This window comes from Monodelphis domestica, chromosome 1 (assembly GCF_027887165.1).
Source record: "Monodelphis domestica isolate mMonDom1 chromosome 1, mMonDom1.pri, whole genome shotgun sequence".
Lineage (NCBI taxonomy): Eukaryota > Metazoa > Chordata > Mammalia > Didelphimorphia > Didelphidae > Monodelphis > Monodelphis domestica.
Genome location: NC_077227.1, coordinates 726709526 through 726736567, shown reverse-complemented (window position 1 = coordinate 726736567; position 27042 = coordinate 726709526). Strand labels below are relative to the sequence as shown.

General features: G+C 39.2%; 1 protein-coding gene across 2 annotated transcripts in view; it reads left to right on the top strand.

The window, feature by feature from the left end:
* Positions 1-27042, top strand: part of DNAH6 (dynein axonemal heavy chain 6) — a 224010-nt gene that overhangs the window by 83322 nt on the left and 113646 nt on the right. For both annotated transcript variants that reach the window (XM_001380022.5, XM_016428162.2), the window contains exons 31-43: positions 748-915; positions 2735-2883; positions 3796-3903; positions 7128-7683; positions 10691-10813; positions 11883-12065; positions 14370-14513; positions 16946-17167; positions 17799-17946; positions 18309-18466; positions 21343-21474; positions 24425-24596; positions 25507-25653. In XM_001380022.5, the coding sequence (XP_001380059.3) occupies positions 748-915; positions 2735-2883; positions 3796-3903; positions 7128-7683; positions 10691-10813; positions 11883-12065; positions 14370-14513; positions 16946-17167; positions 17799-17946; positions 18309-18466; positions 21343-21474; positions 24425-24596; positions 25507-25653 (2410 nt within the window). The remainder of the gene's footprint in view (positions 1-747; positions 916-2734; positions 2884-3795; positions 3904-7127; positions 7684-10690; positions 10814-11882; positions 12066-14369; positions 14514-16945; positions 17168-17798; positions 17947-18308; positions 18467-21342; positions 21475-24424; positions 24597-25506; positions 25654-27042) is intronic.

Below are 27042 nucleotides of genomic sequence, written 5' to 3'. Positions count from 1 at the left end.
ATGTAAGACAGCCAGGCAGGCCATTTTTACATAGCTAGCACTAATTTGGTGTTTGTCTGATGAACTCCTCTGAGTACCGTGAAAGACAAGGGGGAACGTCATTGATAGTCCCCATTACCAAATTTCCAGCCAATCACATTGTTCTCTAAGCCTCAACTGTATAACCAGTCCTTTTGTACACAGTCCCATGACATCATCTACCCTGTTCTGTTCGTTGTTCTCTCTCTACTTCTCAAAAACCTATATTAAAAAAAAAAAACTTGAGGTCTTTGGCATGAATTTTGAAACCAGCCATTGGCCCACTTATTGACAGGTAGCATACCCCTGCTAATAAACTAATAATCTTGCTTAGAGATCTGCCTTCCTTTGTTTACCCTTTTGTTCAGATTCAATTAAAACAGATGACTACTGATTTCTTTTTTTTAAACCCCTACCTTATGTCTTGGAATTGATACTCAGTAGGAATTCCAAGACAGAAGAGCAGTAAGGGTTAGGCAAAGTGACTTGCCACGTGTCACGCAGCTAGAAAGTATCTGAGGTCAGATTTGAACCCAGGACGTCTTGTCTCTAGGTCTGGTTCTATCCATTGAGCCACCTAGCTGCATCATCCCTACTGAATTCTAACCTGAGACATCCTAAGGAAAAAGGGATAGTAAAGCCCTGTATTGAAGCTTCCTAACATTATAGGAAGATTTTCTGAAGTCTGTTGGGAAAATATTAATAGAGTTCTCTATTTCTTTTAAACAGCTCTCTCGATTTATGTTTGAGGGACGTGAAATAAAGTTGGTTATGACCTGTGTGGCATTTATCACCATGAATCCTGGCTATGCTGGACGAACTGAATTACCTGATAATCTGAAAGCTCTGTTTAGACCAATTGCTATGATGGTTCCAAATTATGCCTTGATTGCTGAGGTAAAATTCACATTATGATCTATAGACTTTTGATTTGCTGTTGGAGCCTTTCTGAGCAATATGTGTCTACCTTGGCAAAGGCCACTATATTAATGTGTGTAGTTAAGAGCAAATGGAGACATTACTCAAGTTACTGTTTTCCAACTGCTGCATCAACATTTTTCAGCTTCTCCAAAGATATCCCTGGGCTGTTTCAATGAATTGAATTTGTTCACTCCCCTTTGGCAAATATGAGAGAGAGAGAGAGAGAGAGAGAGAGAGAGAGAGAGAGAGAGAGAGAGAGAGAGAGAGAGAGAGAGAGAGAAGCAGAGAAAGACTAAGAAAAAGAGAGAAAAGAGAGAGGAGAGGGAGGGAAGGCAGGAAAGAGGGAGGCAGGGAGAGAGAGACAGAGACAGAAGAAAGACAGAGAGAGAAAGAGGGAGGGAGAGAGAGGGAGGGAGGGAGGGAGAAAAAAGAGAGAGAGGAGAGAAAAGAGAGAGAGGAGAGAGAAAAGAGGAGAGAGAAAAGAGAGAGAGGAGAGAGAAAAGAGAGATGAGAGAAGACAGAAAGAGAGAGAGAAGGAGGGAAGAAGTGAGAAAGAGAAGAGAGACAGAGACAGAGAGAGAAGCAGAGAAAGACTAAGAAAAAGAGAGAAAAGAGAGAGGAGAGAGAAAGAGAGAGAGAAAGAGGGAGGGAGAGAGAGGGGGGGAGGGAGGGAGAAAGAGAAAAGAGAGAAGAGAGAGAAAAGAGAGAGAAGGAGGGAAGGAGAGAGAGAGAGAGAGAGACAGAGAGAGAGAGAGAGAGAGAGAGAGAGAGAGAGAGAGAGAGAGAGAGAGAGAGAGAGAGAGAGAGAGAGAGAGAGAGAGAGAGAGAGAGAGAGAGAGAGAGCAGGTAAAATGAACTTATTAAAATACCTATTATGTTTAGATATGGGCAGAATCAGAATTGGACCTGTGTTTTCATCTGTATAAAGAACTCCCAGGAGAAGAAATAGTTTCCCAGGAGGGAACTCCATCATTGCAGGTTATCACCTTCTCCTCAGCTTAGACTCTTAGACAGTTGCCTGGAGTCCTGAGAGATTCACCCAGGGTTACACAGCCTGCACATGGCATGGGCAGGACTTGAATCTATGCTTTCCCAGCTCCAAGTGTTCTCTCCATTGCCTTCTTCCTCCCTCATAAAAATGTTCACTTAGCATAAAGAAGGAGTAACTGTCTGCCAATAGGGCAGCCAAGTGGCACAAAGGATAGAGTACATGTATAATATGTGTATATATATACACATGAATTTCTCTCCTATGAAAATGCAAACTGTTCAAATATAGGACCAGCTTTATTTTTCATCTTCAATCCATGGATTTGGGTTCATTCAAGTTCTCTCCTTGACACAGATTGAATGTGTGATCTTTGAAAAGTCATTTACCTTCTTTCTTCTCTAAGCAACTCTATGATTTGAAGTTAAAAGAAAGTGTCACCCTCTACTAGCAGAGGGAGTTGCAGAGTTCCCTCATCTCATCTAAGAGTTCCCTTCACCAATGAAATCACACACAGGTCTTTCTCTTGTCCCTATTATGTCATTCAACAGGAGGAGAGCTAGAAACAACCATTTCTAGATGTGTTTCCATGTCTATTGCTTCTCTGTTGAGTGACTTGGGGCACAAAAGTGAATCATTTCATAAATTTACTTGGAAAATGATGTAACAACCCATAGATAAATTGTTGACCTTATCAAGTATCACAATAAGATTCCAATTGTTTCCAAATGGTAGCCTTAGAGTACTATGCTAGTTAATATATCAGTATATTGTCGTTGAAATCCCATAAAATAATTTTTATTCCAGGTTATTTTATATTCAGAAGGATTTGAATCCAGCAAAATCCTTGCAAGAAAAATGACTCAAATGTATAAACTTTGCAGTGAACAACTGTCTCAGCAAGATCACTATGACTTTGGAATGAGAGCAGTGAAATCTGTCTTGGTCATGGCTGGGTAAGAAGGTGCCAAGTGGCCCCATATGGTTAAGTCTACCCTTACCCTCAAATGTTGCCATGAAATGGACTGTGTCACCCCATCCCAATGACCTTCACTGATGAACAAAAAGGAACTCAGTTTATCTGTCCAACACAGTGCCCCTAAGGACTAACCATTCTCTACTCTCTCATCACTCATGGTACCCATTTGTCCCACTCTGTCTTCTGAAATACATTCTTTAAAGAAAGTTCAAGGACACAATAAAACTTGATCACAAATGTGAGAGAACTGGGCTAAGTCACACATAGAATCAATATTTCTGAGCCATGGCCAAGAATCTTAACATTAGTCCTGCCACTGGACTTTGATGCCTCTGGAAAAGAGTGAGGCCAACAACTCTGTTCAACTCTGCCTTGCTTAAATCTACTTCATGCATCAGTCAAGGCATCATCCCATGCTCTCATTGGTCCTCTTTGAAAATGAAGGATGAACAACAATAACCACAAATGATACATCATCACTGAAATTCATCTCATACTTTAGAGTTTATAAAATGCATTGTGTACATTTTCTTATTTGACCTCTCAGCAATCTTATGAGGTCAATACAACAGATATGTCATCCTTCTTTTAGAGTTGAGAAAACAGAGACTCCTAAAGATTAAATGACTTGTTCATAGCCACACAGTAAGTGTCAGAAGTGGGATGTGAATCCATGTGTTCCTCACTCCAAGCCCATTTCACTATGCCATCTGAGCTGCCAAACCCCATCCCCATTTAGGGACTCCATTTAGGGCTACTCTCAGGAGCCACAAAAGGGGGAAAAACCCCAACAACTTTGATACACCCTTTCGGATTTTCTACTCACATCTTATTTATGCTGAGAGGGCAGGGATCCTGTTTTTTGACTCTTTCTGTCTTCTAAATTTAGGTCCCTCAAGAGAGAGAATCCAGACCTAAATGAAGATGTCGTATTGATAAGAGCCTTGAGAGATTCCAATTTACCCAAATTTCTTACAGATGATGCCCTTCTATTCAGGTAATGCTCTGAATACCCCCTTTTTTTTGTAACTTGAGAAAATAGTTGTTCTCTCTGTTGACTGAGAATATAGGAAAATAGGTTAGGAAGAGTTCTTCTATTTAGTTGCTTTTCTTGAAAACAGCATCATAACATTCTCCCATTTCTAGATAATTGACAGTGATGTAGTGTTTCTAAATGTGCCAAACACTTTTATATGCATCATCTCACTTAGTCCTCACAACACTCCTAAGAGGTATAATGGATGTTCTTATACCTATTTTTCAGGTAAGGACAATGAAGCCCCACGTGGTTAAATGATTTTCCCAGAGTAACACAACTAGTAAATAATGGGTTCAAATCCTAGCTCCACCTCTTAGGAGTCATGTGATCTCAGGCTATCCACCTAAACTCACTGGACTTCTATTTCTTCAGTTCTAAAATGAAAGGATTAGACTAGATGGTTTGGGATTTTTTCCCCCAACTCTATGTTATGATTATACAACTTTAGATATAGCTTTTTCTTGTTATACCACACTACCTAGAAGAATTCTCTATATTCTATAGATATGGTCCACACCTGCAATTTCCCTGAGATTGAGGACTACCAAGGCCAGCTAGATGGCATAGTGGATGAAGTGCCATATCTAGAGTCTGGAAGACTGATCTTCCTGAGTTCAAATCTGGCCTCAGATACTTACTAGCTATGTGACCCTGGGCAAGCCACCTAATCCTGTTTGACTCAGTCTCCTCATCTGTGAAATGAACTGGAGAAAGAAATGGCCAACCACTCCAGGATCTTTGCCATGAAAATCCCAAATGGGGTCATAGTCAAACACAACTAAAAATTACTGAACAACAGTAAAGGAATTCCCAGAATAGAAACTCTCTTCAAAGCAAATGGCACCTATTTTGCAACCTGTGTGTGTGGCACATATTTAGGGTTCACCCAAGGTCACACAAAGAGCACTTTTCCTAAGAGGTGAGACTTGAACATGGGTCTTCCAAACTCTGAGACCCATTTTATCCAACATCACCATCAAAAGATTCTCTTCTTTAATCTCTTCACCCTCTTTCTTACTGAACACATCTGCTTTCATAGGTTCAACTATCATATGTTTGTTGATGATTTTCCCATCTATCTATCTATCTAACCAAGCATCTCTCGCGAGTTTGAGTCCTGTACCACAGCCTCACTCTTGGACATCTCCAACTGGATGCCTCATAAGCACAAACTCAAACTTTTCCAAAGCAGAGCTCATTACGTTCACTGCCCACATTAAAACCTTTACCAAAAAACATACTCATTTTTATTGAGTGCCATCAATCTTGTAGAGTCATCCAAGCCATCCCCATTCTCCATATTTAGTCAATTGCCAAGTGTAATCTCACACACCTGTCTCCTTCTCTCCACTCACATCCCCAGCAGCCCCATTGAGATGCTCATCACTTCTCACTGGACCCATTGCAACCCAATTGGACTCCTAGCTTCCATTTTCCCCTCAACCATGTTCAACTCTTTGTGACCCCAATTGGGGTTTCTCAACAAAGATACTGGAGCAGTTTGCCATTTCCTTCTTCAGCTCATTTTATAGATGAGAAAACTGAGGCAAAGAAGATGGAGTGACTTGCCCAGGGTGACATAGATAGTAAGTATCTGAGGCCAAATTTGAACTCCAGAAGATGAGTCTTCCAAACTCCAGGCTGAAGCCTCTATCCACTGGGGTACCACCTAGCTGCCCTTTATGTGCAGCTACCAAAATGATCTTCCTAAAGCATAGATGCCACTGTGTCACTTGCCATTACATGAATCGTCCTTAGCTCTAGGATCAAGTAGGAACTCCTCAGCTTAATGTTCCTTCACAGTTTGGTCTAGCTCACTTTTCCAGGCTTATTGCCTGCTACTCTCCTTCAGGAACATGATGTTTCAGCCAAAATAACCTACTAGGTGTTCCTCAGATTGGACATACCCCATTTCCTGCCTTTGTACCCTTTCATGAGCTGTTGCCATGCTTGTGGAACAAGCCTTTCCCCCATCATCTATGAGAATCAATCAACAATGTGGCAGGTACTGTGCTAGATTTTAGAATGACAGGGAATCCAGGGGTGGACCTTGGGTCCTGTAGGTCTAAATTCAAATCTAGTTTCAGATAGCTACTAGCTGTGAGACCCCAGGCAAGACCCTCTGTCTGCCTCAGTCTCCTCGTCTGTATAATAGAGATAAAAAATAGCACCTACTTCCCAGGGTTGTTGTGAGGATAAACTTTACAACCTTGAAACTTTGAAAACCTTGGGGCAGCTGTTGGCACAGTAGATAGAGCAGTGGCTTTGGAATCAGGAAGACTCCTCTTCAAATCTAGCTGTGGGACCCTGGGCAAGTCACTTAACCCTGTTTGCCTCAATTTCCCAATTTGTAAAATGAGCTGGAGAAGAAAATGGCAAACCACTCCAGTAATTTGCCAAGAAAACCCTAAATGGATCATGGAGAGTCAGACACAACTGAAATGACTAAACACCAAATGAAAACCTCAAAGTGCTACTTAAATGCTAGTAGTAGTAATAGTAATAGGTAGTAGTAGTAATTGTTGTTGTGGTGGTGGTGGTGGTAGTAATTAGTAGTAGTAGTGGTGGTGGTTATAGTAATCTTATTAGTATGTTTTTAAGAATGAAACAATTACTACTCCCAGGGAACCTTTATTCCAATAGAAGAACCAACAAGTGTAAAGTGCCTAAATACAAATACATATAAAGTAGCCCAATACAGCATACTTTAATAATGAGGACACTAGCTGCTAGGGAGTGTGAGTAAAGGCTCATGCAGAGAAGATGGTCCATGAGCATCAGCTTAAATGAAGAGGGACACTATGAGGTAGAGATAAGGGGGAGTTTATTCCATGCATAGACATGGAGATGGGAATTGTGTGTAAAGAAAAAAGTCCATTTTACCCAAGTCACAGAGTGCCCTAGCTGGAAAGACAAGACTAACAGATGAAACAGTACTACATAGGATGACAAAGTCTAATTGCCATATTACACATATTTACACATACATAGCAGTTGTGTGATCTAGGAGTCCAGGCAAAAAGGAAGTCAATGAGAAAAAATATAATTTTGAACCATTTAAATATTCCAAATATGAAAATAGAATATGAAAAATAAGTTGTAAAAGTAAATATTCCAGTATCCAAGTGGATGACCATGTTTTCTAATTGACTTCCATTTTGTTTCTTTGTTTTTCTTTCTAGTGGAATCATTTCTGATCTCTTCCCTGGAGTCCTCATTCCAGAACATGATTATGGCATTCTGCAGTCAACAATTATAGATGTCATGATTGGACAAAAGCTTCAGCCCGAGGCCTGTATGGTTCACAAAGTTATACAGTTCTATGAAACCATGCTCGTAAGACATGGCGTCATGCTCGTTGGGCCAACAGGAGGTGGAAAGACCACGGTTTACAAAATTCTTGCTGAAACCTTAGGGGTGCTGCATGGGATGGAACTCCCAAATCCCTTTTATCAGCCAGTTAAGACATACATTCTGAATCCAAAGTCCATTACAATGGGTGAACTGTATGGAGAAGTGAACAATTTAACGTTGGAGTGGAAAGACGGCTTGATGGCACTAAGTGTCAGAGCAGCAGTGAATGATACTTCAGAAGATCACAAATGGATTGTCAGTGACGGGCCAGTGGATGCCCTTTGGATTGAAAATATGAACACTGTTTTGGATGATAATAAGATGCTTTGCTTGGCTAACAGTGAAAGAATTAAACTCACCCCTCAGATCCATATGATGTTTGAGGTAAAGTATGCTTACTTCATTACTTTGGGCTGGTGTTATTAGTGAGTTTAGGAATAAAGTGATGTGTTTCCACTGATCCATCCACTTTCTTCCAATCTTGAAACAGCTCGCGTCTTCTCTCTTTGGTATTTAAAGCTCTTTATAACTTGGCCTCATCGTCACTTTTCCTTCCAATGCTTGACTCTCCATTTGCTCTACAATCCATCAGCGATGACCTACTTAAAGTTCTCAGAACTTGACCCTCTATTTCCTATCTCCATACCTTTGCAGTGGTGACCCCACTTGCTTGAGCACTCTGTTTTCTCACCTCAGCCTCCTGGTTTCCCTGGCTTCCTTCAAAACTCATCTCTCTAATGCCACCTTTTGAAAAAGACCATTCCTAGTGCCCCTATCACTATTGCCTTCCCTTTTAAGATTTCCTTCCATTTACACTGCCCACATCATCATACATGTACACAGTTATTTGAATATTATCTCATCCATCAGCCTGTCAGTTCCTTAAGGGCGGGGATGTTTTTTTTTTTTCTCTTTATATCACTAACACTAAACATGGTGCTAAGGACACAGAATTGATTGATTCTTGTTGACTGACTGGCTGAATATTAGCTGTGACAGGGGGAGATCTTGGACTCCTCTTAGAAATTGAATCCAAGTCAGGTTATGGTCCAAGGGAAGAACCAGGATCAGTTGTTACCAGATTGGCATCAGAAACTTGAAGATCAGCATCTGGCGTGCAGCTGTTGCAGCCAGCAGCCAAGAAGGTCCAGGATACAGATAATACATCAGGTTCCTGATCCCAGATCAGGAACACAAGAGCTCACAGTCAAAAGGAGTAGAGAAAGCAGAAGCAGACCACCAGGGGAGAGAACTCTTGAAGGATCTGCCTTTGAAGAAGAAGCATTATCCTCCATTTGACTGCTGCACCCTAAGGATCATGGAGCCTTTCCATCTAACTTACAGCTAAAACCTTCCCTATGTGTGGTCTCCCCCCTTATTGTGGGAACTCCTTGAGAGCAGAGATGGTCTTACATTTCTCTTTGCCTCCCTACTGCTTAGTACAGATAGTTAGATCTTAAAAAATGCCTTATTCCTTCCTTCATTCATATAAATACGAGACCAAATAGACTTGGTAACATTTCTCTAATGTTACCTAAGCCTAGCTTGTTTCACTTAGCAAGGAGAGCTAGCATTTAAACCAATTTCAAAGTGGCATGGGCTGCCTAGTATTTCTCCCTCCCCCTAAGCCTAGCTTGTTTCACTTAGCAAAGGAGAGCTAACATTTAAACCAACGTCAAAGGGGCATGGGCTGCCTCAGGTTGCCCAGCTCTATCCTCGTAGGGTCCAGCTCGTACTGAGTCACAGAATCTCAGGTCAGGAGGACAGTTTACAGGCCATCTAGAACCTCCTCTAAAGACAAATCCAAGTTATGATCATCCAGATTTTTTGTGAAGATTTCCAGGGGAGGAGGATTCACATCTAGTTCCTTTAGTTGACCCTCCTGTGGCATGGACTCAAAGTTCTTCACCATGCTGGCTGCATGGCTTCCTCTAGACACTCTCTAACCCATCAATAGAGATTTATGGTGTTGATTAGCAGCACATCTTCACATGGTAGCCCTAAAGCATTGCTTCCCGTCTCAGAATAAAACTAATGAACCTATTGAAGAGGTAATATGGCCCAATGGATAGAGTGGTGGCTTAGGAGGTATGCTGCTGCTGTTGAGTCGTACCTGAGTTATGACCCCATTGAGGATTTTCTTGGCAAAGACACTAGAGTGGTTTGCCATTTCCTTCTCCAGCTCATTTCACAGATGAGAAAACTGAATCAAATAGGATTAGGTGACTTTCCCAGGGTCACACAGCTAGTAAGTATCTGAGGTCAGATTTGAACAGGAAAATGAGTCTTTCTGATTCCAGGCATGGAGCTTTGTGTACTATGGCACCACCTAGCTGTCCATTAGGAGGTATAGCTTCCCCTTAGTTTAAATTCTGGCTCCATCACTATCTCGGGGACCTTAAGTAAATTGCATCAGCGTTAAGTGCCTCTTCTATAAAACAAAGATGTTCAACTAAATGTCCTCTGAGGTCCCTTCTAGCTATTGAACTGATCCTATGATCCTACCAGGGAACTGGCTCTGGAGTGTGCCAGCAAGTATCCCAACTAGCCAAGAAAGGAACGAGACCTTCTCTGTGCCTCCTCACTTTTTCTTCTCAAATTTATGTAAAATATTTGGGGCTTGGAGTCCCACGATAAAAGGGATAGTGAGGCTAGAAAATTGCAGAAGAGCTTATTGTTGATGGTCCTTCCAGCCAGAGCAACCCTAGTATAATATTCTTGATTTGGGATATTTCCCCAAATCTCCAGGGGTTGAGCTAAGTCATGCAATTCCTGTGCAACTGCTCATTTGCTCTCTCTGTTCTTGCCATGGCTCATTTCTACTTCTATTCTTCCTCATGTTGCCCTCCAAGTTCACACCCTGGATTAATTGAAGACCCATTGTGGCCATTATCCTGTCCCTAAACCCAACCCTGTTCCTCTCTCTCATATAGTATTATGTCTGTGGTACATAAAACACACTGGACAAAGGGGCAGAAAGAGGTGATTTAGGCCTCTTGGACCTTCATGAAATCTAGGCAAGGTGGGATTTTTCCTTATGCTTCCTATCTCCTTTTTAATATATATTAAGTATTTAATATATTTTCTTTATTCTTTACTTTAGATTTCCTTTTCCACCCTGTGGCTCACCATTTTTCCTCTCTCCTAAGTTGCTATCAGCTTATCCTTCATCAGTAAAACCAAACTAGATCTGGCCTCAGACACTTCTTGGCTGTGGGGCCCTGAGCAAGTCACTTAACCCCCATTATCTAGCCTTTACTGCTCTTCTGCCTTGGAACTGATACTCAGTAATAATTCTAAGACAGAAGATAAGAGTTAAAAAAAAAGGCAAGAAGGGTTCAGAAAAATATCATAAATAGCTCTTTCCAGGATTTGCTTTTTTCTATCTCAGGTACAAGATCTAAGAGTTGCCTCTCCAGCAACAGTCAGTCGCTGCGGGATGGTGTTTGTGGACCCTGAAGAACTAAAATGGCTACCGTATGTCCTGACGTGGAAGCAGAATTTTTTGGAGAAAGTAAGTTTCTGTGATATAGACATTTAGAATTGGTTTTTGCCAAACCTTAAGTCTTGTTGAGAATCCTATTCATTTAAAAACCTGTAAAAAGAATCTTCTCTCTCCCCCTACGTAAATTTCTGGAAGGCTTCCCCAGTGGTCCACACTCCTGCTTTCCGATTTCATGAGAAAGTTTTGCAGCAAAACCACGACAAAATATAATGAAACAAGGTTGCTTCTTTGGCGTATGGAATCAGGAGAGCCGGTCATTATTCCCACACAAAATAACTACCAAGGGGCGAAAGAAGGGGAAAATAACGTGTGTGCGTGTGTGCGTGTGTGCGTGTGTGCGCGTGTGTTTCTACCAACCCAATAAATCATCTTGGACACCCTCAGACTATAGACATTCTCAATTTATCCCTTTGAATTGTGTTCGACAAATACCAGAAGCAAGCATCAAAGGCAGAATCTCACTGGATTCAGAGCCAGCATTCTTTCCACCAAGCCTTATTGGACCAATTTGTAGTCATTATAACTAAACATTTATGCAGCAGCTAGGTGGCACAGTGGATACAATGCTGGAATTGGAATTGAGAAGACCTGAGTGAAAATCCAACCTAAAGCACCATCTGTGTGACCCTGGGCAAGTCACTTTACCCTGCTGGCCTCCGTTTCCTCATCTGTAAAATGAATTGGAAAAGGTAACGGCAGACCACTCCAGTAACTTTGCCAAGAAAACATCAAATGGGATCATGAAGTCAGACACAACAGAAACAACTTAACATTTGTGTAGCACTTAGAATGTGTAAGGTGTTGTGCTAAGTGCTTGATAATTAGTATCTTTTTTAATCTTTGTGATAACCTGGGGAAGTAGATGCTACTCTTATCCCCAGAAACTGAGGCTGATAAGAAACAGTGACTTGCCCAAGGTCACATAGCTAGTAAATGTCTAAGGCTGGATTTGAATTTGGGTCTTCCTGATTCCAGACTCAGAGCTCTAAATCTTCCTCACCACCTAGCAGTTCATGTATGAAATGATTCTTATAGATGTCTTTTAATGCCATTAAATTCTTTTCATTTTTCATTTTAGTTGAATGAAGAAACCTGGGAATATTTATTAAATCTCTTCAACCGTTATGTTGAGCAGGGCTTAAAGTTTGTCATTAAAAAGTGCTCTCAAGCTATCCCTCAAGTGGACATCAGCAAAGTGACCACTCTGTGCTGTTTATTAGAGTCCCTCCTATTTGGGAAAGATGGACCTGACTTAGCTTTGGTATGAATGTTTGTTTGCTTTAATGTCAGCAAAGTTGACAACATTGTCATAAGATAGAAAAGATTTTGGATTGTCCAGGAAAACAATGTATTTTTTCATGCACAATTATAAATTAGCTCCAGATGGTAACTTTGTTTTTAGTGTGCTTCCAGGAGAAACACAAAGATTTTCAATGTGATAAGCATCAATGCCAATTCTGAAAATGCTACAGTAGTTTTCTAGATATTTTTACAGTAATCATAAATGGCCCCGTAGACAGTCCTCTCATGTCTCTTGATCTCAGATTTATCCTCTGTAAATGGAGGAGTTGTACTGGGTGACATCTAACATCCCTTCTGACACAGTAAAATTCTGTGATCTCTGCTGGTCTGCATCTTTGATCTTTATAAGGTGGCATCCTCCCCCAATGTGAGTTATTATTACTACTGGGTTAGTCTTCTTCTGTTCAGCCTATAGAAAATGCCCAAGGGTGGATCTAGTGACATTGCTATTGTGTGTGAGCTAAAAAATGAGCCCCCTCAAATTCTGAATTATTTAAACCAATGAAAATCTCATGCAAAGTCATCACTTTACCAGGAAAAACCAAAAATCTCTGAGTAAAAGTCAAATACGCAAAAATAAATATGGAAAATCTTAGGCAATAATCAGTCAGCTAGTAAACATCAATTAGGCACGTACTACATGCCAGACACTGTGCTGAGGATAGAAAGAAAGACAAAAGGCAGCCCCTGCCCTCAAAGAGCTCACAATCTAGCCAGAGAGATAACATGCGAATAACAATGTAGCTGTATACAAGATAAATTGGAAATAATTAAATTTTTAAAAATTCCAAATTTAACACACACAAAACGTCATTGCCAAAAAGAATGTAGAATATAACAAATGGACTCTCTTAAGTCAACAGAAAGTCCTGGAGGGAAGAGAGAGAAGATCAGTGTGATGGGGCTTACATAGTGTTTAGAGAGAAGTTAAAAGAAGGAGCTCGTGGGGAAAGATTTAGACAAAAAGGGAATTATCTTTTAGATATCATAGCTAAGAAAATAGAGGAGTGGGTTATTCGTGAAGTTTGTGATCCCACCAGCTATTCCCCCTGCCTTCTCTCTGAGTTTACCTTTAGGGAACAAGTTTCCCCAGAACATGGCAAAAGGGGGAAGAGGGGGAAGGATGAGGAGAGGAAATGGGAATGATGGAGGTTCAGAGCTAGCATCATCTCCCCCAGAGCTGGGTACAGGAAAGGGCTTCATAAACCTTAAAGCAAAATATAAAAATGAATGGTTACTGTGAGCCACATCCGATCTGAGCTCACCCTTGGTAGATTCTCCAGAAACTATCAGTGAATAACTGCAGCTTTTTAGAAGGTTTAGCACAGCCATCTAAAGGGGAAGTACTCAATAAATCTCTCAGTTTATGGACAGGCTGAAGAAGTGTTAGGTAGTGGGTATTTGGGGGTGGAAATATTCAGCCTTTGAGCATTTGAAAATGTGGCTCATTTCTATTTTTGCCTCTGATGTTCCACTCTGTGAAATGGGCAAGATGTTCGAATAGAACACCTAATCCATATTTATTACTTTAAAATTGATGATGAGAGGAGGCAATGTGGTATGGTGGAACGACTGCTGCACTTATAGTCACAGGACCTGAATTGAGTGTTGGTCTGCCATTACTTAGCTGTGTGACCTTGGGCAAATCACTTAATGTCTCTGGGTCCATAGGTCCTTCTAAGAGAAAAGAAAAATACACAGGGGCTAGATATGGGATTTTCAATATACTATCCTAGGTGGCTTATCATTCTACAATTATTTCTCCCACTGTCCCTGGTAAACATCCTAAAATAAGTTATGTCCAATTTATCTATTTTCCTTTCAGGCTTAATGCAATGTTATATATGAAAATGAAGGTAGAATGAGAGGTGGTAATCAATTTATCAATTTAATCAATTTAAATGTTACCTTAGGGTTTGAGATGTGCTTTACAAATATCTCATTTGATACTTACAACAATCCTGGAAAGTAGTGCTATTGCTATCCCCATTTCACAGCTGAAAAAACTGAGGCAGATAGCTATTAAGTGACTTGCTCACAGTCACACAGCTAGTAAGTGTTTGAAATCAGTTTTGAACACAGGTCTTCCTAACTGCAGACCACTAGCTCTAACCACTGTGCTACCCAAGTGCTTCTATCATTTGAAAGTGCAGATCTCCCTGGGAAAAATGGGGAGAGGGTGGAGAGAGGGGTTTCATCACTGTTGATTGCTTTTCGAAGGTTACCAATAAATTGTCTTAAATGGTTCTATTTGGTCTTTTAGGAACAAGGAAAACTGAACAGTGTAGTATGTCAGACTTTTACATTTTGCTATTTGTGGGCTGTGGGTGGAAATCTGACTGAAAACCATTGGGATGCTTTTGACACATTTATCAGACTGCAGTTTGAGGATGCTCCGGAAGCCAAGGTAAGGAAAACTATGAAGTCCATAAAAACATGGTGCTTCACCATCACCAATATAGAATTTCAAGAAAAAATATTAAGGGCAAAATTGCAGGAGAATCCTGGCTCTGTTTGGGGAATTGAAGGAAGACCGTGCTCTAAGAACTCTCCTGGGTACTAGAGTTCCTGAATTCTGGATGGCATTTGGATCGAATTCCCTCCTTGCTAGAGGAGAGACAGACAGCCAAAGGCAAAGAGACACAGAGTAAAAGAGATAGAGAGAGGGACAGAGAACCAGAGAATAAGAGAGAGACACAGAAAGATATGGAGAGAAAAAATAGAAGTGGGAAGTGTTATATATGAAAATTAAGGTAAACTGAGAGACAGTAATCTGCAAGATCAATTTATTGGGTTGGCCAGTAATAGTCAATAAACTGGTTCAATGGCCTCTCTCAATAATAAAAGATCCTGAGAAAAAACTACCTACCTGCCTTAATATGGTTTGGGGGGGAGTACAGAGTTGAGGAGATGGGGAAGACAATGAAATTGCATACAAGGTAGACTGCATCATGGGAATGGGGACAACTTCACTGGTTTTTAAAGAAAGTAGGCTAGCACCTACAAGGGGCTAATAACCACCCCTTTCTGACAACTAAGGGATGCTCATTGTTTTGTGGGACTCATCCTCATCTTGTCATCTTTGCTGGGGAATCAAAACTATTGCTGTCTTCTTGGAAGAAATTGAAAACTCCCCTAATTACACAAAGACAGGCAAGAATAGAGAATATATCTTATGGAAATATACCTCCAAAGATTGATCAGGTATGAAGGATAACAAGTTTTCTTTTCATTTAACTTTAACTCAAAAGGAGAACAGTTCCTAAGCTTGAGTATAAGGGTGCTTGAGCCATCATATAAAATGGGGCAGTAATATAGTGTAGGATCAATTTCAGAATAGCATCCATTATAAAAATGATACCAAATCAATCTAATTTCTTCAATGGATACCTTAGGTATGGGTCTACCATTTGATTACTTAGTCATTCACTCTCCTTGCCTTTCCCTCCTCTCCTCTGTCTTCTCTCCTGGTCCAGACTCTGTGTAGTTACAAAGCTACAGAACTGATCAGTAGTTGACCATCACTATTGATACAAACATTAATTTTAGAGAAGGAAAGTGTTCAAAGCAGATAACTGGTTTTGACAGCCTTTGTTTTCTATGTAAAATATATGATAAAACTGTTTTAGTTTATTTATTATATTTTAGTTTATTTACTCTATTATTTAAAAGTAACTGTTTTAACATATTATGTTTCTTAGTCCACCCCTTCCTATTCCCATTCTCCTCCCAGAATCACCCCTTATTATAAGGAATTATAAAAAGGAAGAGGAAAAAAACAGTTCAGCCCAATTAATCAACATGTCAAAAAAAGGCTGATAGTCTCTCACCTCTTTGGGAACAAGTTTCATCATTAGTTTTCTAGCATTCACATTCAGTTGTTTCATTGGGGGGCATAATGGCTGTACTTTCGCTTTACTTTGTTTTGTCCCCTTCACTTTGCATCAGTTCATATGTCTTCTCATACTTCTCAGAATTCATCATTCCTTACATAACACAGTAATAATAATCCACTACATTCAGGTACCACAATTTGTTCCCTATTGGCGGGCGTCTACTTTGTTTCTAGTTCTTTGATCCAGATCCCAATAAAATGAAATATTATTTGTAAAATGCTTAGCACAGTGCTAAGTACACCATAGACATCATACAAATGCTTATTCCTTTCTTCTTTCTCTTTGCTCTTCTGAAAACCACTAACATAAATATTTTGGTAAGTCTTTCTTTTTATCATGGACCTCCTTTGAGAATAAGCCTAGAAGGAGAATCCCTGGGTTTGAGATTACAGATATCTTTGTCAATCTCTTTGCAAAATTCCATATTGTCTTCCAAAATGGTTGGACCAACTGACAGCTCCATCAGCAAAGCACTCCTTCTCTTTTTCATCTTTGCCCATTTTTTGGTCAGCAGTTAAGTTATAGGATTTTAAATCTGCATTTTCTTTATTATTAATGACTTGGAGCATTCTTTCATATCCTTACTAGTAGTTTACAGTTTATTTTTAGAACTGTTTGTTCGTATCTTCTCACCACCTATCTATTGGGAAATGATTTTTGCCCTTAAATATTTGTCTCTATAATATGTCTTTGATATTAGACCCTTATCTGACTCACTTATCCAAAGATTTTCTTCTTACTCCCCTTAGTTGCATGAATTTTGTTCACACAAAAAGCTTTTCAAATTCACACTGTCTAAATAATCTAATGTATATTTTGGGGTTTTCCCCAGCTGTTTGGCAAATTCTGGCTGCCCTCCCCGAGTCATGAACGCTGTCCGCTTGACTTCTCTCCTCATGCTGTAGAGTCGTGTGTTTCATAAAAGTTCATCATTGTTCCTTAGCTCCCCAGCTCGGGCGATTTGTGGAGTGTCCATATGGATTTTGACACCAAACGCCTGGACCCCTGGGAGCGAATCATCCCTCCTTTCAAGTATAATCGGAATGTACCGTTTTTTGAGATGCTCGTTCCCACGACGGACACCGTACGTTACGGTTATCTAATGGAAAAGCTGCTTGCCGTCAAGCATCCTGTTTTATTGACTGGAATCACCGGGGTTGGCAAGGTAAGAGACCTCCATCTTTCAGCAAGATGATTTCCCCCAGGGCCAACCCAACATTTCCGTGAGGATGTTTAGCTCCATGGAAAGAGATGTTCACTCTTCCCTACTCTGGGGCACATCTGGAGATTTGATCCCTTTTTCCTGTCGGGTAGAGGCATAACCCAGGCTGCCCCAGTGGCAGGGAACTCTGCTATGGGAAGTAGACATCTAACCTTATTATTATTACCTTATTATTATTATTATTATTAATAACCTTATTATAGTTATTAAGGAGCCATACTGCTCCGAGAGACAGCCTCAGAGCCAGTAGGACCTACGCTCCAGTCTTGTCTCTGACTCAGGTAGGTCGTCTGACCCTGGCTGAAGTAGACAGAGCACTGAACAGAGAGTCAGGAAGATTTGAGTTCAAATCCTGCCTCTGATATATGCCAGCCATGTGAGCAGGTCACTCATCTGTAGAATGGGCTCAGTGGTCCCTGTTAGCGCTAAGTCCTAGGCTCCTTTTTCTTACTCATCTTGCCAGCTGATTATTGGATGAAATATGTGCTTTCCTTTAGTTAATGGAGAACTTGGTGGTCCGTGGCACCAAAGGACCACAATCCATCCAAACTCTCTTTTACTGTCTCACTCACAGTCTGTTGTTGCCCGAGGATTGCTAAGCAGAATACAAGAGGAGGCTGGGTATGTTCCTGTCTACCTCAACTTCTCGGCGCAGACGTCTTCGGCAAGAACGCAAGAGATTATTGAGTCGAAATTAGAAAAGAAAAGAAAAAACATTCTAGGTAAAAAGAGTTTTAGTTGAATTGATTTTGACTTTTTCCCCCCTAAATAAAATAGTGATTAAGTCAATTGATTATTATTTTTTAACCCTTACTTTTCTGTATTAAAAATCCCTTTCTAAGGGCTAGGCAAATGGCGTTAAGTGGCTACTTTTGGTCAAAGGGAAAGACACAAAGCCACAGATTCAAGGAGAATGTTCTCTCTCTACAAATGCCGTGGTACTTCTTTCGTCCTAAGGGCATAGAACCAACAATGTGACATTGGTTATGACTCGCAAAGGATCCAATCCAACAGAACTTTTCATTTGACCCTTTAAAGCACACTTGGAAGCTCTAACGTCCAATTCACTTGTCTTGCTTTCTAGGCGCACCAGGAAACAAGCGAGTCGTCATCTTTGTGGATGATTTAAATATGCCAAAGTTGGATACTTATGGTTCTCAGCCTCCTATTGAACTGCTCCGACAGTATCTGGATTTTGGTGGATTCTATGACAGAGAGAAGCTCTTCTGGAAAGAAATACAGGTTATTTGGGGCTTTCAACCATTTGGTGAATGAGAAATACAACTGCTCTCCTCTGTCATTTGAAGCTAAGATGCGACACAGTTTCTTTGACAATTATTGAACAGGGGTCATTCGATATTGTCAAATGAACACACTGCTCTTATGAGATGGGGGATGTGTGAGTTCTTGATAGCACATCTGCATTGAGGAAGAAATAAAAGGTTTAAAATGCCTTTGGAGGAACATCAAGGTAGCACAGTGGATAGAGTGCCAAGCCTGGAGCTGGGAGGACTTGGGTTCAAATTTGATCTCGGACACTTCCTAGATGTGTGGCTATTAACACCAACTGCCTAACCCTTGATAGCCTTCAGTTTTAGAATTGATTCTAAGGCAAAAGATAATGGGGGATTTTTAATTTTGTTCATTGAATTTAGTATTTTTATTTTAATAAATTTCCACATAAGTTTTCCAAGGTTATATGATCCAAATTGTCTCTCTCCCTTTTTCCCCATCTCTTGGAGCTGGTAAGCAATTTGATCTGGGTTATACATGTACTATCATGTAAAACAGATTTCCATATTATTTACTTTGGTAAGTGAATAATCGTATTTTTCTTTTTAATTTTATCTTTATTTTATTCCAATCACAAACCTACACATAAGTTTTCCAGAGTTACTTGGTGAATAATCCTATAAATCCCAAACCCCCAAACATAGACCCAAATAAACAAGTGATAAATCATATCCTTTCATCTGTATTCTGATGCCAAAAGTTTTTCCTCTGGAAGTGGATAGCATTCTTTGTCATAAATCCCTCAGAATTGTTCTGGATTTTGCTGTTAGTAGCAAAGTCTATCACATTTGATTGTTCCACAATATTGCTGTTACTATACACAATGTTTTCCTGGTTCTGCTTATTTCACCCCGCATCAGTTAAAACAATGGTTTTTAAGAATAGATAAATAAATAAAATGAAATACTTTTGGAAAAAGTGGTTTAATCTGAATTAAGACTTAACTCCTTTCCAAATGTATGCAATTATGGCAAATCATTTTATATTGCAGAGGCTATTTCCAAGCATTTCTTTTGTTTTGGTTTGTCTTGTGTGTTTGTTTGTGTTTTTAAGAAAATAAGGAAATTTAAAATATAGAGGGGAAAAAGGATTTTCCTTCATTGTCAAATGAGAGGCCCTAAGTAAAGAGTGTGGCAAGTCTGAAAACATCATCTAAGTGCAACTATTGCCCTTTAATCTTGTTAAGCTTATAACAGGGCATTTAATATACAGACCCTGTGGAAGGGATTCATAGCTTAAAAATAATAATGACAGTTAATGTTTAAGTATCACTGTCAGCTTTGCAAGTGCTTATTAAGAACAACAAAGACTATATTCCAAGGAAGAATTAGTTACTAGCAAAAAAAAAAGGAGGAACAGGAAGGACAGAAAGGCAGAATAAGAAGCTTATTAGTATGGAATTATATTAGTCATTTTAATAAAATTATAGCATCTTGAAAGGATGAGACAAGGTGAAGGAGAAAAACTGTTTTGAGGTTATGAATATTAATGAGGTCCATTCATTCTGCCATTCAGAATGAAAACAACCCAAGACAAGTATAGCTAGCCATGATAAAATGAGTATTGCTTATGTGGGAAGTGTTTATCATACCCAACCTCCCTAGGATGCCAACATTACCTAAATATTATCTTTCAAAATGGTAGACTCCAGGCTAGATGATGGATTTTAGGTATTCCCTGTGAACCATCTCATACAGGACTCAGTTGACCCAGAGAGCCAGCCATGGTGATCTTTGCATTGCATACATTCTCATTCCTCTGTAGAAAAGTGGGCATTGCCACCCACATAAAGAGCCCGCTCCCTAAAGACGAAAATTAAGCCATCAGAAATCATGTTATTCTTTCTTCTGGGATAATGGAGGCAACTAGGTGGCTCAAAGCTTGAATGCTGCTCACAGAGTCAGGATGACCTCAGCTCACATCCTGCCCCAAATACCTACCAGCTGAGTGTCCCTGACCCAGTCACTTGACCTCTCAGCCAGTTTTCTTGGCAATAAAATGAAGAAAATGTCATCATCTCCCCACCCCCACCCCCAGGGCTATTGTGGGAATCAAATGAGATTAGCAATAAGAAAAAATTCTTTGTAAACTTTAAAGTCCTCTCAAGAAATGCTGGCCATTGTTCTGTGAGATTGGCCACAGCTGTAGCAGTGAACCCAAACAGAAATACCCCTGTGGTCCAATCACCTTAGAAAACAGAAATTAATTATTATCAATGGGGGATGGCATTTTTATTTATTTCATCAAATATTTCTCAATTATATTTTTAAAAGCCCTTCGCCTTCCATCTTAGAATCCATTCTTAAGTATTAGTTCCAAGGCAGAAGAGCAGTAAGGGCTAGGCAATGGGAGTTAAGTGATGTGCCCAGAATCGCCCAGCTAGGAAGTGTCTGAGGCTAGATTTGAACCCAGGACTGCCTAGGACTGCCTTGGGAACCTTCCCAGAGGCTACTTTGCAGGATAACAATAATTCCTTACATTTAAAAACTCATCCACAATCATTATTTCATCCTTATGATAACCCTGGGAAGTAGTCTTTCCAGCGTCAACAGTGCCTCTCTGTTACAGCTAAACACTTTAAAATGTACAAATTATTGTTGTTCATTATCAGCTGTTCAATGGATCAATTATATTATTTGATCACTAATTTTTCCAACGAAATGGGTTCAGATTTCTTCTTTCCCTTGTATGTTAAGTTCAATAAATTCTTACTAAGCTTATAAGATGAACATTTGATCTGTGAATCCGATATACTTCTAGGATTCTAGGACTTAAATACAACAATTCCTTTTGGTTTGAAGTAAATGACTTTGTTTCCTTTGCAGGACGTGACAATTGCATCTGCGTGTGCCCCCCCAGGAGGTGGCCGCAATCCTGTGACACCCCGTTTCATTCGACACTTCAGCATGCTGTGCCTCCCGACACCTTCTGAACATATTTTAAAGCAAATTTTTCAGGTGAGTGTTCATTTGTTTAATTGACTTAATTTAGTTAATTAATTTCTAATTAATTTAGGAGAAAGAAATGACTCATGTTCTATGGCATTTTACAATATCTGTAGTTATGAGACAGGGACTGGGTATGTGTTTTCATATTGAACTCCCGGAGAGGAAATTCCCTCTACCAATATGCACTCAGCCCCTCTTGTGTCATGGAATGGCATAGAACATGGCATTGGTAATATATGTCAGAGATGGGACTTGAACCAAGGTATTCCTGGTTTCAAGCTAGCTCTTAGAATTTTGAGCTTAGAGAAACCTTAAAGACGTTCTCAATTAATAGCCTACATTTGCATGCAGCTCAGATTCTGGGGCTTGCTCTTCCAGCTGACTCACACTAGCACACTAGATCCCCAGAGGACAGTTGTTGTTTCTCTCCATCTGGGTTCTAGGTTGCCCTAAGGAGCCTGTGGGGAATTTTCTAGTGGTCTCGTTCATGAGCCCCCACCAGTGTGCTTTCCCCAGCATTATCAGAAGATATCAGTCAATATCAGTCAGAAAAACTTTATTAATTTTTAGAAAGTTTCTTTAGAAAAGAAAATTTTAGAAAAATGTTTTTTAGAAAGAAAAGCTTTAAAGAGGAAAAACCACCCCTCAAAGATTCCATGATACATTCTCCCATGAGTACATAAGAATCCAACAGAAACTGCAAATATCTAACTCAGAGCCCCTCGTTACTGGAAATCTTTTCCTTCTTTTTTTTTAGTTCCCATGAAATTTAATTCAGGCATGATGTAGCTTTCCTCTGGGTTTCTTGTAGAGTCCTAAGTTATCTTTTTTCAGTGTCTAATTTTTCCTTAACTCCCAATGCAGACATTCCATTTTTTATAGGGGCTCTGCTAGAATTGCAGTAAGAAGTCCAAATCCCCAGATCTTTTGAGGTCCACAAGGTTCTCCTCTGGTCAAGGTAGGACAGAGAAAGGAGAGCTTCTTGTCCTCTTGACCCTAAGTGATTCCCGGTCAGGGGATTAGCTAGTTCTCTTCTCCCTTGGATCACTACTGGAATGCCTGAGTTCTGAACTACTTTGCTATATTATATATGACACACAGATCAGGAATAGGTTTCTTCAGTAAGTCCAGAAGCTATTTTACTCTTTCCTTACTTGATTAAATAGATTTTAGCACCTTTATTATTTTATTTAATTAATATGTAAAATAATATATTTATCAAATAAAATTTAATTAATTAATAAATATAATTAAATTATTATATTTTTAATTTTATATTTAGTACACTTAAATATTCATTTTTACTACAAATACATCTATTACACATTTATATGTTATATATTGTGTTTATAATATCAATTATTTTGTTATATATGTATGTAACATATGATATATAAAATATATTACATAATATAACTAATTATACTATATTGCATATTATTTATATGCATACAAAATAAATATATTATTATAAATATCTATTCAATAATATTATATTTATAATAATGATAATAAATGCCTTTAATTGATTCACTAATTCAATAGAGATGGCTAAACCTTGTTCACTTCTAGTTAATACTTCTGATTGATTAATTCAGTCAAGAAGTCCACATCTTCCAATTACGGAAGAAGGATTATAGGATTATATATGAAGAAGGATTATATATCACCCCTCTTCCTCAGAGCTAAGGGAACTGAAGTTGAGAGAAGGAAAGATATTGATCAAGGTCACATGGCTCATATCAGAGCTGGGACCAAAGCCAAAATCTCCTTTCCCAGCCCAATGTTCTGCCTGCTGTGCCTCACTGCCCCCTTATTTTCTTTTATACAGGACCAATCTTCTCCCTTACCAGCTGGAAACAAAGTGAACATTTGAGTGTCTAGGATTTATTGGTTAACTCGGATTTGTTCATTACTTGCCTTGTATAAAGGACTATCCTAAACCCTATAAGAGACACACACAAAACAATCCAGGCTACACTGAAAGCCTTGCTGCCATTCTAAGCTTTTAAAATTTTATTCCAGACTTAAACCCATGAGCCAATAGTTAAATTTTCATTATGAACATTTATATCTTGGAAACTGGTGAATGCTCTCTAGACTTGACTTATTGTTTGGCTGATTGTCTAGACTTAAAAAAATGAGGGGGGAATATTAATCATGAAGCTTTCTTCTGGGTTTCTTGTAGAGTCCTAAGTTATCTTTTTTCAGTGTCTAATTACAGCAGGACCCACTTAAAAAAATTTTTTTCAGCAAGCTGATTGTTAAACATTTACCATCAAACCCCTGATAGGAGGGTCTGAATGGTGAAATGCGATTCTACCAGCTGATCAGTCAGAAATTCCAGGATAGAGTACTAAAATAATCTTACCCTATCTTAAAAAAATATTGTCATTTTTCTCTCTAAAACTAAATAAACTATAATGAAAATTGGGAGCCATGATCTTCCTAGAGCAATAGATTATATCCACCCCTTAAAATGAATTTTCAAAAAGTACAAGCTTCCTCCCACATAAACACCCACAGACATACTTTTTGGAACAAAATCTCAAGAACTCCAAAGTTGTCCAAATTAGCCAGATGAAAACATCTACAAATCAGGCTTTTGTAAGCCAATACCAAGATAACAGGAAAGGATTATAGCAGAAATTTTGGAAAGCTTATCAGAAATGTTCAAAAATCTAGAAGCTTTATGTTTTACAGTTTAAGCCCTCCTCCCCCCCCCCACATATATATATATGACAGGGTTTCCAGAATAGTTATAGGAAATGATGATTCTTCTATAGCCTACTCTTGAGAAAGAGTTCTACTAGGGAAAGATGTTTTTCACATACCAAAATTTTAAATAGACCTTCCTCCTTTATTCCTTGAATTTTCTTTGGATGTTTAGGGAGAAATCAAGTTTTGATTATGAAATGTTGTGTTTCTTCCATTGGTTCTTCTTTGTTTTTGATTTTAGGCAATCTTGAATGGTTTCTTATTTGACTTTTCTAACCCTGTAAAGAATTGTGCATCGAGTATTGTAGAAGCTGCTGTGGAAATTTATAACAGGATGAGCATTGATCTCCTCCCAACACCTGCAAAATCCCATTATGTATTTAATTTGCGAGATTTGTCAAAATGTGTGCAAGGTAATGTACACTTATGTTCTGGGTCAGCTCCTTCATGCCATTCCATGTGTCGTTCAGGTATAAACAAGATGAGCTTGTAAATGCCCATCAATATGGTAATATTTTCCTTATTCTAAGAGGTCTGTAAAGATAATTTTAGTGTTTTGACTTAAATCTAAATAATTGGTCGCCAGGGATGATTTTCAAATAATAAAAATACCCAAGTCATCTGGGCATTAGGAGATTTTAATTAATATAGAGGGAAGGAATTAAGGAAGAGAGAGAGAGAGAGAGAGAGAGAGAGAGAGAGAGAGAGAGAGAGAGAGAGAATTAATTTAAAAGTGTTGGAGTTCTTAGCCTAATGAGACTTTTAAATTAAATTCTGATGTTTGAAATTACTTAATTATAATTATTAAATCTAAATGGTGGTGGTTCAGTCATTTCAGTCATGTCTGACTCTTTTCTTGGCAAAAAATATTGGATTGGTTTGCTATTTCTTTCTCCAGCTCTTTTTACAGATGAAGAAATGGAGGCCAACAGGGTTGAGTGACCTGCCCAGAGCCACACAGCTAGTAAATGTCTGAAGCCACATTTGAACTCAGGAGGATGCCACTTAGCTATGCCAAATTTAAATTAAATGATTTAAAAATATATTTCAATAATCTCAAAACTGTGCTTAAAAATGACTAAAATTAAAATTATTATAGTATAGTCCACAAATGCTGAATTTTCCTTTTTTTATTGTTTTGTGTTTTGTGGTTAAAGCACCAAAGACAATAGGAAAGGATTACAGCAGAAACTTTGGAAAGATTGTCAGAAATGTTTAAAAACCTAGAAGCTTTATGTTTTACAGTTTAGGCCCCACAAATACACATGACAGGCTTTCTGGAATAGTTATCTTACTCTTAAATTTTTTTTGTTTCTTTCTTAGGTATCCTGCAATGTGATTCAACAGTAGTCAGGGACGAAATGCAGATTTTTAGACTATTTTGCCATGAATGTCAAAGAGTTTTCCATGATCGTCTGATCAACAATGAAGATAAACTATATTTCCATAACATGTTAACTGAAATGGCCAGTAAGACTATGTTTTTGTTTAACCCAATTTGTTGAGAAATGGGGCAGAGGATTTTTTTTCTATTAATATAAATTACATTTAAATTATATGGCAAAATGCAAAAGGAATAGATTGATATAGATTGATAGAGACCTTTGTTCTATCCTCTCCTCCTTTGAGGCTCGCACAACCCACAAATACCACTGGATCAAAAAATTCTGGTAACTGTTGTTTGCAGACTAACTGGATCCTCCCCTTCCTTCCTCCAAGAGTTCAGGACCTGGCTCAAAATCTCTCTCGCCTCTTGCAATGATTGAAATTCTCAAGAGACAGTATGTCTTCATTTTAAATTAATTTGTTATTTGACCAGTCAAGGGATCCTCAAGTGGTCAGTTGACTCTTTCTCCACAATCCAAATGGGTGCAAAAAAAGACCTTCCCCCTTTCAGGAACAGGTTTATACACCACTTTTGGTCTCACCACTGAAGCTCTCCCCTCCACATCCCAAGAAATCTCTGATTAGTAAAGAGTCACTAAAGAGGTGAGCTTAAAGACCTCAACTCCTCCTTCATTACTCCATCACAGGAAGAGGCAGGTCTTCGTCCATACAAGGATGCCAACATGCTCTTTCTTCCCTGCATCATGGCTGAGAGTACAACACAGTTGTTTGAGCTTACTGACTTTTGTTCATCTCTCCAGAGGGTCTGAATTCAGGATCATTGCTCAGCCCTACCCTGCATGTTTTATCCTTTTAAGATCTTAACCAAAGAAAGGAGGTTCTAACCCAGTTTCATAGCCAAGGGGAGAAACTGTGTGTAGCCTCAGCTAAGAATCAGTTAAGGGGGAAAACGATTTAACAATATTAATTCTCCACATTCTCCAATCCCCTCATCCTCCAACCTCCTCCAACCCTCCAACATCCTCATACTAGGGAATTTCAACATAAACATTGATAACTCCAACAAATGCTCTAATCTCCTGCTTCCTCAACTTTTGCTCAGTAGCTACAAGTACATATGTGAGAGTGGTGATGACTGATGTTGGGAGTCACCCAAGGCTGAGGCTTCTTGGGGGCACAATCCATGAAATGAAAAGAGTCCAAGGCCCTTGGGAGAGAAGCCCAATGAAGAGTTCAGCTGGTTCACCAAGAGGGGACCAAGATGGGGAAAGGAAGAGACAGTGTTTCGATGAGGGAATTTCAGAGTTTGTGAATGTGAAGGTTGTTGTGCATTTATGGGTGATAGTAAGATCAAGGCTATTGCTATCTTTGTGAGTGTCTAAAGTGGAATAATTCACAAGAAATAACTAAGTTGAGGAAATGGAGCAGCTAGGTTGCTCAATGAATAGAACATGGGTTCTTAGTATCACCCATAAAGGGACCACCTCCATGTTCATGAACTCTGAAATTCCT